The sequence below is a fragment of the Neoarthrinium moseri genome (assembly GCF_022829205.1).
Source record: "Neoarthrinium moseri strain CBS 164.80 chromosome Unknown scaffold11_Wmoseri_CBS_16480, whole genome shotgun sequence".
NCBI classification, from domain to species: Eukaryota; Fungi; Ascomycota; class Sordariomycetes; order Amphisphaeriales; family Apiosporaceae; genus Neoarthrinium; species Neoarthrinium moseri.
Window position 1 is genome coordinate 513,149 of NW_026055125.1, and position 12,831 is coordinate 525,979.

At 51.2% G+C, this 12,831-nt stretch overlaps 4 protein-coding genes across 4 annotated transcripts; 1 reads left to right on the plus strand and 3 right to left on the minus strand.

The window, feature by feature from the left end:
* Positions 1 to 1,569: 1,569 nt before the first annotated feature.
* JN550_004299 (uncharacterized protein) lies at positions 1,570 to 2,983 on the plus strand (the record flags this gene model as incomplete). Its single annotated transcript, XM_049315800.1, has 4 exons — positions 1,570 to 1,872; positions 1,931 to 2,293; positions 2,353 to 2,467; positions 2,535 to 2,983. The coding sequence occupies 4 exons, from the start codon at positions 1,570 to 1,572 to the stop codon at positions 2,981 to 2,983; spliced, it is 1,230 nt and encodes a 409-aa protein (XP_049173837.1).
* A 346-nt stretch (positions 2,984 to 3,329) lies between these two features.
* On the minus strand, positions 3,330 to 4,728 carry JN550_004300 (uncharacterized protein; the record flags this gene model as incomplete). Its single annotated transcript, XM_049315801.1, has 3 exons — positions 3,330 to 3,459; positions 3,519 to 4,032; positions 4,101 to 4,728. 3 exons carry the CDS (start codon positions 4,726 to 4,728, stop codon positions 3,330 to 3,332), a joined length of 1,272 nt encoding a protein of 423 aa, XP_049173838.1.
* Positions 4,729 to 5,727: 999 nt separating this feature from the next.
* Positions 5,728 to 6,628, minus strand: JN550_004301 (uncharacterized protein; the record flags this gene model as incomplete). Its single annotated transcript, XM_049315802.1, has 3 exons — positions 5,728 to 6,031; positions 6,082 to 6,409; positions 6,466 to 6,628. 3 exons carry the CDS (start codon positions 6,626 to 6,628, stop codon positions 5,728 to 5,730), a joined length of 795 nt encoding a protein of 264 aa, XP_049173839.1.
* A 2,176-nt stretch (positions 6,629 to 8,804) lies between these two features.
* Positions 8,805 to 10,420, minus strand: JN550_004302 (uncharacterized protein; the record flags this gene model as incomplete). The annotated part of the gene is made up of 6 exons (XM_049315803.1): positions 8,805 to 9,336; positions 9,391 to 9,415; positions 9,472 to 9,542; positions 9,600 to 9,717; positions 9,783 to 10,143; positions 10,232 to 10,420. 6 exons carry the CDS (start codon positions 10,418 to 10,420, stop codon positions 8,805 to 8,807), a joined length of 1,296 nt encoding a protein of 431 aa, XP_049173840.1.
* Between the last annotated feature and the right edge of the window lie 2,411 nt (positions 10,421 to 12,831).

Genomic DNA, 12,831 nt, shown 5'->3' on the forward strand with positions numbered 1-12,831 from the left:
CAATCCATCTCTCGATGGAGCCTTCATCAAGAGATCCTTCTCATTCGCTCGTCTGGGACGACGCGCTCGTCCTCAATCGTTTGCATCATGGAGCCATGCAATTCCCTAACCCAGCCAGCGGAACTACCCAGATCACCTCTTCGGCTGGGTTCGAGTAAGCCTATGATGGCTCATCGTGGGGTGATGGACAAAAAGGGAAGCTGTAAAAGTCCCGGACATCATCTGAACACCCAGAGACTGACAGACTGGCATTCCCTGGCCGGGCTCGCTGACAGTGGCCTGGCTGCTTAGCTGCAACACACCCTTCAGCCGGTTCCCGAGACTGCGGTGGCTTGTTTGGTGGAGAATGATCACGCCCCCCTGCCGACAAAACATGGGGCGAGTGCCGACGCCAATAGCGCCATCGGTATGTGCTACCACCCCAATGATAAGCATTTCTTGGGTGGCTTCCACGTTCTATGGGAACTTATCTAAGCAACATCGATAGCCCAGCCAAAGGCACGGCAATAGTGTGAAGACGCTGACAGTTGATCCACTACTTAATATATCTAGCCAACGCTGTCCACACACTCAGACCGCGTGCACTAGCAGAGATTGATAACACAGGGCGTATAATCTGCATCAGACGACCCCTGCATTTAGGCGGCCCTTGGATGCAAGTGCCGGGGCACACTTAGTTCAGTACTTTTGCAACATCGTGCCCTGCAGTGCCTTGCGCGAGCCTCATCCACCTGATCTGATGCCCTTTGCTCTCCATACATTGTGCGTCCATCCATCCTTGCTTATCTGGTTAACGTTATCTGGTAAACGTAAACCAATCACTGACCTCAACTGCCCGCTCCGGGCCCGTAAGGGTGAGGAGTAGGATCCTTGACCAAAGGCTGCGGTGCTCAGTCGACTCATTATCTCCATCAAGTAAAGCTCTTTGTCAAGGCAGACTTTCGATTCCTGCAAAGAAGTTGTCCTCTTTGACTGGTTCAATGCATGCCGCCCCATGTCTTTGCCCCATGTTCCTACGCGGACGGCCCGTCTACGCCACATCCCATGTCATTCGCGGGGGAGCGCCTGTTCCTATCTTCATCGTATCTCACTCGCATCTTTTGTCCATCCACTCGACACATTTGTATAACACCTCTGCGCCCTGCAGTCGCATTGCCAAGCAAGCCAAGGCCTCACTGCGCCAAAACCCCTACATGGCGTCCAGCAAAATCAAGCTCTGGCGACAGCACCTGCCCTTTCGATGAGCTCGTGTGCCACTATTCCTCCCTAGTAAGCTGCAGAGAAGAGGGCTTGCGATGATCTCCTGCCATTTTCTGATTCGTGCCATCGACTGGGAAGTTGTTGCCTTGTGCAGCTCTTCTGCGCTGAACGCCGATCCGAAGCTCGAGGCCCTCGGACCCTTGAGACCCTTGATCAGCAGAGACGGTATCACGAGATATGGCGGAACTTCGCAAGATCAATGAGAAGACGGTATATAAATCGACTCGATGTCTCGATACTTGGGCCACTTCTTGATGAACATCAGCTGCTTGCTCTCTTAACTCTGAATCGGAATATCACAAACTCACAATGGTCAATATCCGTCGCATCGTCCTCTCCTTGACAGCTCTGCTGCCCCTTACTTCTGCAGCCCCAACTCAGAAGCAGCAGAAGCGTGAGGTCATCCCGGGAAAGTATATCGTTACCCTGAAGGACAGCGCCAGTACCAGTGATGTAGAGTCTCACTTGGGCTGGGTCCAGAGCGTCCATGCTCGTAGCTTGACTAAGAGACAAACTGCTGGCATCGAAAAGACCTACAGCATCAATTCATGGAACGCTTATGCTGGCGAGTTCGATGATGCCACCATCGAGGAGATTAAGGCCAGCGCTGATGTATGCCCTAATCACCCCCCCCTCGCCCCTTGACACAAGTGACTGATACTCTCCCAAGGTCGTGGATGTCGAAGAGGACCAAGTTTGGCACCTCTTCGATCAACCCAGCAATGTTGAGCTTGCCCCTCGTGCTCTGGTCACCCAAACAGGCGCAACCTGGGGTCTAGGGACGGTGTCCCACCGTACATCAGGCAGCACGACCTACATCTATGACTCCACCGCCGGCACTGGCACCTATGCCTATATTGTTGACACTGGTCTATTGACCACTCACAACGAGTTCGGCAGCCGCGCTTCGTATGGCTACAACGCTGTTGGCGGGTCCAACGTCGATAGTGTTGGCCACGGGACTCACGTCGCGGGTACCATTGGCGGCACGACATACGGTGTTTCCAAGTCGACAACGTTGATCGCCGTGAAGGTAATCTAGGACGGATTCAACCCAGTCAAACAAGTCCGCGACGCTAATTTCTCAAAAAGGTTTTCGAAGGGGAGTCGAGTTCGACCAGCATCATCCTTGACGGGTTCAACTGGGCTGTGAATGACATCACCAGCAAGGGCCGCGCATCCAAGTCTGCCATCTCCATGTCTCTTGGTAAGTCCCAGAGAAACTCCTTTTTTTTTCGTCTGGTTCGGCGTTAGCTAATGCCGTCGCCCTATAGGTGGGGGTTTCTCTTCGTCGTTCAACAGCGCTGTCAACTCGGCATACAGCTCTGGTGTGCTTTCGGTCGTCGCGGCCGGCAACGATGGCGCCAACGCCGCCAACTACTCACCTGCATCGGCTGCCAATGCCGTCACCGTCGGAGCCATTACCTCGACCTGGAGCCAGGCGAGCTATTCCAACTATGGCAGCGTGCTCGATGTCTACGCACCAGGTTCCAGCGTGCTCTCGGCCTGGATCGGCTCAAACACCGCCACCAATACTATTTCCGGCACCTCTATGGCGACACCTCACGTTACTGGCCTGGCTCTGTACTTGATCGCGCTCGAGGGTCTCAGCACGCCTGCCGCTGTTATCGCCAGAATTAAGGCTCTGGCTACCAGTGGCTCGATCACCAGCCTCGGCAGCGGCTCGCCCAACCTCATCCTCTACAACGGAAACGGCGCCTAGATACGTTTTCCAATTGTAATGTGATATGATTCGAACAACATGACGATGGGACTGCATGGCATTTAGCATCACCTTTGAACTAGGGTCATTTTGGGCATCCAGGGGGTGGCTTAGCATGATGGCCTGGTCAACTTCGCTTCTAGAGATATTTTCCAGAACCAGCTTGGTGAAACAAATTCTTCTCGGCGCTCTTGAATGTGATATCTACATTTGCGGTACGATGTTGCCCTGAGATTTCCGCTCATTGTGTGGCAGACTGAGCGAGCTGCCCGTGCGTTACCCCTTGCCGACCTCGAGGTATCTGAATCTTGCCCGTCTATGCATCAGTCTGAAGTACGATACACAATCACGCCTTTGGAATATTAGTTGCCCAAGGATATGTCGTTGGCATTGCAGCCCATGGGCTCAGATTATTGTAGTCGCGCGTTGTGTTCTTGCCCTGCAGAATCTTCTGGACGAACGGTAGGATATTAGTACTGCTGTTGCGTTAGACCGTCGATCCAATGCATTTACGATGATACGGAAATATACGCACAAGCCGCTCATGTCACAGTGTCCACCACTTCGAATCCCCATACCAATCTGGTCGCCAGCTCCGAGCCAGTCGTAGACCGCCTTTGCGGCCGGGTAGACGACGATCGCTGTCGCTTTGGAGTTTGTGAACTGATCTCCCTGGCCTTGGTCGATTATCAGTGCTCTTGGGGCCAGGGCTGCGGCGATAGTATGCGCGTCGTATGGTAGGTTTTCTGCGTGGTTGACGAATGTTCCCAGCGTGGAATCACTCCACCACCCTGCGCCCGACTTCGAGTTTTCGAGGGTCTCATCTTGGCCTGACATGGCGTGGTACCTGTAGGGACCCACGCCCTGCACACCGGACGACATAGGCATGGTCAGCGTGATGCGAGTATCGAACAACCCAGCGGCGAGAGCACCCTTGCCGAGTCGCGAACAACCGGTCACGCCTACTTTCGTCGGGTCGATCTCGGGCACTGTCATGTTGAGCGCATCGAGCGTCCGATGGAATCCCCATCCCCACGCCGTGAGAACGCCTGGATATGGAAAACGAGAGTCAGTGTGTGTGATGTAGTGGCTCAAGTGAGATGCGCCGATTACTGACCAATGTCTCGGCCCTTGTAAATATCCCAAAAAGCACCGGTCTTGGAGTTACTGTCAGCAGCCACGCTTGTGTAGTCGAAACCAACCACGGCTATACCAGCCTGAAGGTATGGTTGGTTCTGCATGCCTCCAATATTGATCACCACGGGAACTTTGGCGCTCGTGCTCGCACCACCCGGCAATGCCACTGTCGCCCTGAACTTCCCTGTCTTCCCGCCTGCCGTGACCTCGATGCTGACGGTTGTACCGCTCCGCGTTGCCTTGACCGTCTCCTGAGAATGGTCTGGATAGTACCCGTACTGGTATTCCTGCAACATATTCAAAATCTCTGGCTGCCTGCATTGTATCCACTCCTCTTTAGACGCAATACGTCCTGCTGCTTTACCAGACATGATGTCACTTGCCGAGTTACCGGAGTCCGTTGTCGTTTTTGAGAGTGGGAGAAAGGGGTCTGGTAGCGTGGTCTGGATCGGAAGTTGTTGCCACGTTGGGTATTTGCCAGAGGCAAATGTAGACGCACAGGAGACAGCCGCAAGAGCACCGCGGACAAGGTCTGTCTCGGGCTGTGGCAGCGCGTTGGCCAGGGCTACAAGAGCCAGAGGTCCGAGGAAAGACGATCGAATCCACATGATAATGGCCGCTAAAGTATAGTGAACCGTGTTTGGTGGTGACGAGCCAATATTCTACTTTAGAAGCATGCTGCTTATAAGAAAGTCATGGCCGAATAACCGGCGCTCAAGGGCCCGGTTAGGACCCGGACAGGGCGTGCCCGGCGGCAATATAGAATGCCCTCCATCCTGGAATTGCCGCTGCGCTGACGAAACTGCCGGATATTAGGTGCAGGTGTTATTATACCAAGGGATTGGTCTCCAGGAGGACCTTCGAGACTACTAATTGTCTTTCTCGCGCTGGGGTTGGCGCTGTTGGTGGATAACGGAGGCTTGGCGGTGATATATATTTTTTTTCGTTGAGGGTCCAGTGAACAACCGCATCTACAAATGAAGTATATGTCAAAGGAAAATTCCCAAGCAACTGATAGCGAGGCATGAGGTCTAGTTAAAGTCGACCATGATCGCCATGCCAAGCTACTTCATTAATGCCCAGGCGACTTTAGCCGACAGGTGGACAAGAACGGCAGGTAGGAAGAAGGGAAGCCCCACGTCGCAACGACCCAGGCCATCCCAATGTGCCGAACACTACATTCTTAATCGCATTGTGGGGGCTGCGTCTTGTGTAGCATATGATTATCTACCTAGACTGTTTGTCAATGGTCATATTAGAGATGCACATCTGTCGCTGCCAAGACCATAGGGTTGAGTTATGCCTTGGGGATAAACCAGGGTTCCACCGGTATGCCTGCCAAGAAGGGACAATTATTCTGGCCATCTACGACGTTCTTAGTGATATCCTCAGGATCAGGTATTATGAGCCTGTGCTCACTATCTTCGTATCAGTGGGAGCTACTACTCGTGAATGTCCAAGGTCTTGGCACTCGTTGCCCGTTCTCAAGTTAAAGCCTCAAATCAGGTCTTGTGTTGGGGCTGGTATATGAGTCTTTCTAATAGTACAGTTGAACTTGGTCAGAGACGTAGCTTATAAGTACACTCAGGCATCGGTGATCCGTGGTCCTATCTTCTCCAGAACCTCCATGCACTGTGCCCAGCAAAAGCTACTGTCGACAAGATGCCGATCCAGGCTACGCTTGCTTGGGCGACTTTGTATCGCATGAATCTGTCTCTAGCTTCCCTATCGTTTGCTCGAGGGAATGGTTTTGTGGGGACTGGCTTTCCAAGAAACCTGCAAAGTGGCTCCCAGCCAGCAGCCAGGTCCATTTCCAAGAGTTTATCTTTAGGCACCTGTTGCCTGACCCAAGCATTGTGCTTCTCCAAGAAGAGCCCATCCTGTGACTCAAGACCATGAACTCTCCACAAACTGATCGAGGTCAGCCAATAATCTCATGAACAGAAAGGGTGGCACCGTACTCTTCTTCGAATCCCTTCACTATTGAAGGAAACCATCGAGCGCCAGGTATGGGAAACAGGAGGATCTGGAGGAAGAAAGTCGCCACCGCGCTTTTGGCCGTCTCATCCCCAAATACACTGAATGACTTCCACCAGCTTTCACGATCTCTCGTGACGAGAACCACTTTAGCATCCGGATAGAGCTCCATGAGCTCAGGCAGAAAGTGAATCATGGGGCAGTCAGCACAGCCAACGAAGCCCCCAATAACCTCCTGTAGCGTTTTCATCAGTCTCACCCGATCTCCTTCGCGGCGGTATTTATACAGCAAGCTAAGTTTCCTGCAGTATGCTGCGATTCTATTAGTCGGGGCGTTGGTCAGTAGAAAGAAGTGACCCTTATCTTACCATCCTCTCGGTTGAACATCTGTGTGCCTCCATGCATCGCTGGTCCATCAAGTAATTCCTCAAAGGCCATTGCGAAAGACATGGTGGCAGTTCGTGCATAGCCCATGTCTATGACCTCCAATTTGCGGGATGTATCCCGGGGTATTGAGGGTTGAGCACCCATGTTATGACGCCCAACAGTTTTCGGCGTGTTAACTGCGATGAAGGCTGACTGTCTGTATAGAATTGAGGCGTGGAGCGCAAAGTGCAGAGTTGCACGTACTGAACGAGTCTTCCTCGCTTGAATGGATGAAGATGAGTAATTAACTTCAAAAGGACGCTGCAATGTCGTTCGATCGTTCAATCGGCTTATTAGTCATCCCGATCTTACATTCGGACTCTTCGGACTCTTACCGGAACCCTGGAACTTGGAAGCGCTAAAGCTCGCCGGGTACCCAGGTACCAGCACTGGCGCGTGCTAGGTAATCTGGAACTAAGAGTACCTAGGGCATCTAACTACATCCTTCACTACGTTCCTAGTCCCTAAGTTAGGTCCTTAGGTCGGTAGCAGCTCTGAGCTTCTTGTCTTTATGTTTCATCAAGGCATCTCTCGTTGGTGGGCATACGTTTAAGCGGCTGCATTATATGCGACTGACTCGAGCCGGCGGGAAACCCAAAAACATAACCAATATATAACTGTCACTGTTTATGCGGCACATAATCAGATTAAGATTCCAAGGTCGCTGTATGGGCGGTATATATCACACACGAGAAGCCCTCTTCCCCCCGCGCTACGACGGTTGTCGGCAATGCTGTCGACCTAACTCAGTCAACAGAGACGGAAACCAAGAGTGCATCATAGATGGGCGATCGAGGGGCTTCTTAAGAGCTCTGAAGATCTTCCTCTGGTTCTTTACCATCAAAGGAAGAAACGTTTATTAACCTCGGGGATTGTCGAAAGCCCACGGTCGCCCACAAAACGATGTTGTGAGAGCATCTCTACCGATCATGGAAGTATGCCGTTACTAGCACCGAAGTTGATGAGAATGAGTTTGTTTTCGACTTTCCATAGAGGAAGAATCGATTCTGGGTGACCAGGTGCCGAGTCTGCCCTGACTTTCGGTTTCAGCGGAGCCCTATCATTACATTTCTACCATTTCAGATCCATTGGCAGAAGAACACCCACCGTGCGTGTAGCCTGACTTCAATCACGACAGGAGACAGCCTAGGTATTACATTGTCAAAGGTAAGGAATCTCCCAGCCCAGTGGCATGATCCAAGCTAATCTGGTTATAGTACAACACGCGATTTATGGTGGGCAAAGAGCAGCAACATGCAGCTGAAGTGTAGGGTTTGCGCATCACATCCTTGGTTTCCAGGGGCTAGATGTCATTGCTAATCTTTTGGTAGGCAGCGACATCAGCAAAACCGATCCACGAAAGAAGAAAACGAAAGACTTCTCCCATGTTACGCCCTCACCTCCCAAAGCTCGTCGTCAGGATTAGTGGGAAATCCGACGGTCCCAAGGTGTATCAGGAACTTTTACGACTGTATAGCTCAAGTTGAAATCGAAGATCAAATCTCGCACTTACCACAGACCCTTGGCCTCATAACCGCCTAGGTCTGGCCAGCAAGGAACTCCGCGTACCATACAATACTGGAGTCCGAATGACTTACTTGAGAACTCCTCACGTCGTGAGCTATTTAGAGAATGGAACAATCCTGCTCCGCCCTTATTTCTTCCCTACTAGCCCGTTGGGTTGACGAGCTCGCCATCGCCTCAGTTTCAAGCCGCCGAGTTCACAGCAGCATTGGTCCAGCATCACCCTCCGCAAAATATTCCGACCCATCACGATCACATATACCAACAGTCGGTTCCATCTTGAGTGATACAAATCATTCTAGACCATTCGGCTCGGGGCACTTTCCGGCTTATCTACCAAGTTTCGGGGTTCCATGCCGGACTCAACATGTGACTTGACACCAGTGAAGGTTGAGAAGGTCCATAAAGATTAATATCGAACAGCGCGTTAGTACTAGAGATCATTGGGGGTGGCGTGGGTTTGGGGGATTGTGAAGCTGGCAAAAATGATCTCCGAAGAGTTCTGACCATTCCTGGTTCGCGCTCACCTGATACTGACATCATTGTTTCTGCTCTTTGAATGAATGTGAAGACTTCTATTGGTTACAAATGATCGCTATGAATGACTGACTGTGATGAGAAATTTGTGCTTCCTGGCCTCTCAACATATCTCTTGTTGAAGTTACAAGACCGATGGGCCTAGTGGCCGTGAAAGGCGTACGGTACGCGTATCGTGCTGGGTATACAATTCGTTTGTACTAGGCCTCAAGGCCCAACATTATGACTGTTCCGCCCAATGATTTGTTTTCCTTTTCGGCGGTGGTGACAAGCCATCCTCCAAGTCCTTCTCCTCGCTCGTTGCGGTAAAAGAGTGCGATCTCCTATCGTTGTCCGTATCGAAACTCTTTCCAGAGTGTGAGCTGTGTAAGGCTGGGCTACGTTCGTTTGACAGCGGCCACGAGTCGGAGAAATGGAAAGTCTGAATTGCTCGTTCGGTGTCCACAGCAGATAATGACCCCAACCTCTGCCAGGAATGGTCTGGCTCCTCTGGGATCTCCCTCAGGGCGATTATATCGGCTCCTTTCTTGGAGCCGTCGCTGTATGTCGAAGCAGATATTCTCTTACCAATTGTGGTTTCACGTTTGCTGACCGCCGATGCCCGTTTGCTCCCAAAAGACATGCTCCTCGTATCGCCTGTCAAAGTCGACTCCAGCTTTTTCGTTACAAGTGAAGTGTGTATCTCTTTTATGATTGTCCGCAAGATGGGGATGCATTGCACCATGATGGTTCCGGTGACCTCGGATGAGTACCTGCGATTCACAATTAGGCCTCAAGTCAGCGTCTTCGCGGGCCATTACACTTACCAGACTTGAGACACTCCATTCCGCCCTACAGATGATGCTTGTAAGTACAACGTCGAGTAGATAAGTGGGTGAATGACTGACATATATAGTAAGGGTCACGCTCATTTCCATCATCTTTCCAGCTAATCCTTACTGCCGAAACTATGGCAACGCTGCTGATAATTAGGCACAGTCGGGACCAATATAGAATTGAGGTTGTCAGATCTTACACCATCCCCAGGCTCAAGGTCACACAAAGGCCGATCTTCTCTACCTTTCGCATCTCCAGTGACCGAGTGATTAGCCACGGGAAGGACGCGAAGATGAAATCCATAATGACATTGTAAACTGGAGAGATTGTGTGTTAGTTACCCTGGCATAATTTTGCAACTCAAGTCATAAAGGATACTCACCATTGCCCCCTTCTTTGAAGTCGGCTCGGAACGTCGGTCCAATGCAAAAATTAAGTCGATACCAGTCCTGGTAATTAGATTTGCCGCAAACTTTGGCCCACTGGAAGATAACTTTGAGAACCATCCATACGTTCATTGTCGATATGCAAAACCACAGTACTCCCTGCTGCCATCTGTTACTTAGACGCAACAGAGTTACGGCGAATGCAGTCTTTGTAAGCGCTTGCCCTATCAATGTTCCGCAGGACGAAACGTTGATCAAGATGTGCATTCGATCGTCCCATGACTGTGTTGAGTCTTCCAAGATGTAGCCTGTTGCGAATTCGTAGACGATTAGGATGTTGTTTGCCAATAAGATCGTCTGATAAATGGCGAGTCAGCAGAGGCCTTTGTAACAGTTTGAGTTCTAAGTCTCGAGAAACTCCGCACACCACGCATGGAGAGCTTACCCATGATACAATAAGGATATAGTCATCGTACCATAGCCCATGTCGACGGTCTATTTTACACCAGAGCCGCAATCCCAGGAAGACGGTTGCACCTGCGAAAAGTGACCAGAGCCCAGCATTGAGCTCGTTCCAGGGCGAGATGTACGTAAAGACCGGGTCATCGTCTGAGTCGCGAGCAATGGTATTCATGATCACATTCTGTTGTGCAAGTGAAGGACGCAAGGGGCGCTGGCGGTATTGACACGACGAAGTGCAAACAAGGGAAGAACAAGTCCATAGATCACCATTGAGAACACAACAGAGCAGACCGACAGGGCAAAATACATATCACCCCCCGGCAGGCCACGATGAGGCCCCCTTAAGCGGATTGTCTGCAGGGGGTGTGAAACTTTCTCCACCAAACAGAGTTCCTCGAACAAATACCAACGGGATCGGGTCCGGCCAACTGGGAACATCCGTTCGCCGGGATGGCCTGCATGGAATGCAGTCAGCTTAGTGCAATTATTGGATGCAGTCATTGCATTCCGCCGTACCCTTCTTGGTGGTTGGCACCACCATCATCTATGGCATATAGCACAGGCACAGCATTGGCCCAAGCTACGGGACGCATGCGAGCAGCGCAACTTGTCTTTGGAGAACGCGACTTCGTATCCGGTTTCTCAAACTGAAGAGACAAGTCTTTTGGGGTTGAAACGTGGGGTAGCGTTCGTCTAGTCAGTAACAATTGCCAAACGCCTTCTAAAACCTCCGAAGCTCAGCCTCGTCACACGATATCGAGATGAGCTGCATGTGAGTAGCGTCTTTTCAGATGAGAGCTCATCCACGTTGATCGGCAAAGACTCCAGACAGGGCTAGGGTTCAGTTGCGGCCATGTCAAGGTTGGAAAATGGAGGCACGTGTAAAAGAACAAGGTCAACCAGCCTTCCTGCAGGGGTCGGAACCGAGGGGGGCTTGGCCCGCGGTGTCACTTCCACAACTGGCGACCACCGTGCGATGTGACCAGTTGGCAATAGCCAGGGGCGAAATGGTGGGCTCGGCTAAGGATCAGAATCACGTTGGACTGCGGACAATTTCCAGAAACCCGGCTTGCCTGGTCGTTGCGTGACCTGGCCAGGTTTACATGTTGTCAGAATCGGATGCAAGGGTGACGGGTACGAAGACAGGGCAGAGGTCGCTACACGCCGAGCTGGGGCGATCCCTCCACTTGTCGCATCTAGATCGGAACAGTGGAGTGCCCAAGCTTGTGGAACTCTTGGGACGAGGGCACAACTTGCTATCGATAGAGAACTGATGGCTTCGTTCGGCATGGTCTACCGCCACAGACCGGGGTTATAAATAGGACCCCATAAGTAAGGACACATCAGGGCATAAGTCGTACGTAGGACGCGTTGGGAGGGCGCAGTACTAGTGTTCGAAATAGAGAAGGGAAGAAAAATATAAAATTTGCCATGAGCCATGGCGAAGCGCAGATTGATTGAGCTGGCGGGTACGAGCCGCATGTGGTGTAGACGCGTGGAGGCCGACGTATTTGCAGCGGGGTGAGCCCTCGAACGCGGTCCAGAGCCCTGGTCTTTGTTCTGTTTCTGTTCCGCATCACGACGACGGAGCGGAAATGCCGCCAACGCTGGATCGCCGCCACCCCACCCGCTGCAAGATCCGTCATATGTGATACGCGAACATCAGCAATGTGACCGGTAGTTGAGAGATAATTGATGCTTTTTCTCCCCCCACTTCTGTCTTAGGGCGACGAAAGCTGTGTCGTTCCGTGGCCACCTGACCAAGCCCCGTGCCCTACCTAACTGGAGAAACTATAATGCGCTTATTAGAACAATCGCCCAAGCATTATAGCACCATTTGGCGGAGTGAAATTGGAGTTGGACCGCGATCGCGATCAGAACCATCCTCGCTGATATCGGGCTTGTATGACGGTTAGGGCTGTCTAATGTCAGCTTCTACGTTTGCTTACAGAGCAGCTCAGTTCTTCCTTCAATGAGATCCCGTTAGTAAATTCATTGCTCACAGATGAAGATCTATCCGTAGGGAATCAGAAGGCTTTTGTGAGGGCAGAGTGAAGTTGCAACATTGCGGTGTTCGGTAGGTCGTTCATTAGCCGGAACTTGGTGCCTATTGACTTGACGATTCGGCAAACGTCGTGAGATTTTCAACACGCATGACTATGAGGCTCCCAGATCTAACGCCAAACTTGGTCACAGCCTAGGTTTGTGGCGCTAGTAAGTTATTACTGATACAAGACTACTGCGAAGCCTGACGTTGTTATTAACCCATGTAGTCAACAGATAGCATGTAGCGAAGCAGATTTCTGTAAGCTACTCAGTGAGATTATGAAGTACAGCACAATGATCATTAAGTTCACTGCAATTCTTGCCCTTTGAGCACAATCTCCATCAGTTTCACAAATGGCACTGGGAGAGTTCCATGTAATAGAAGGCCTTGAACTGTTAATATGCATGCACAGTAAGAGTTTCGGTAGGGGGACTATTCACTACAAGAAGCGAGAGTATTAGCTGGTAGCCAGCCAAGATCGCACTGTTCAGTATCTTGCACAGAACAACATTATGGCATCTCAGCGTTGAATATCT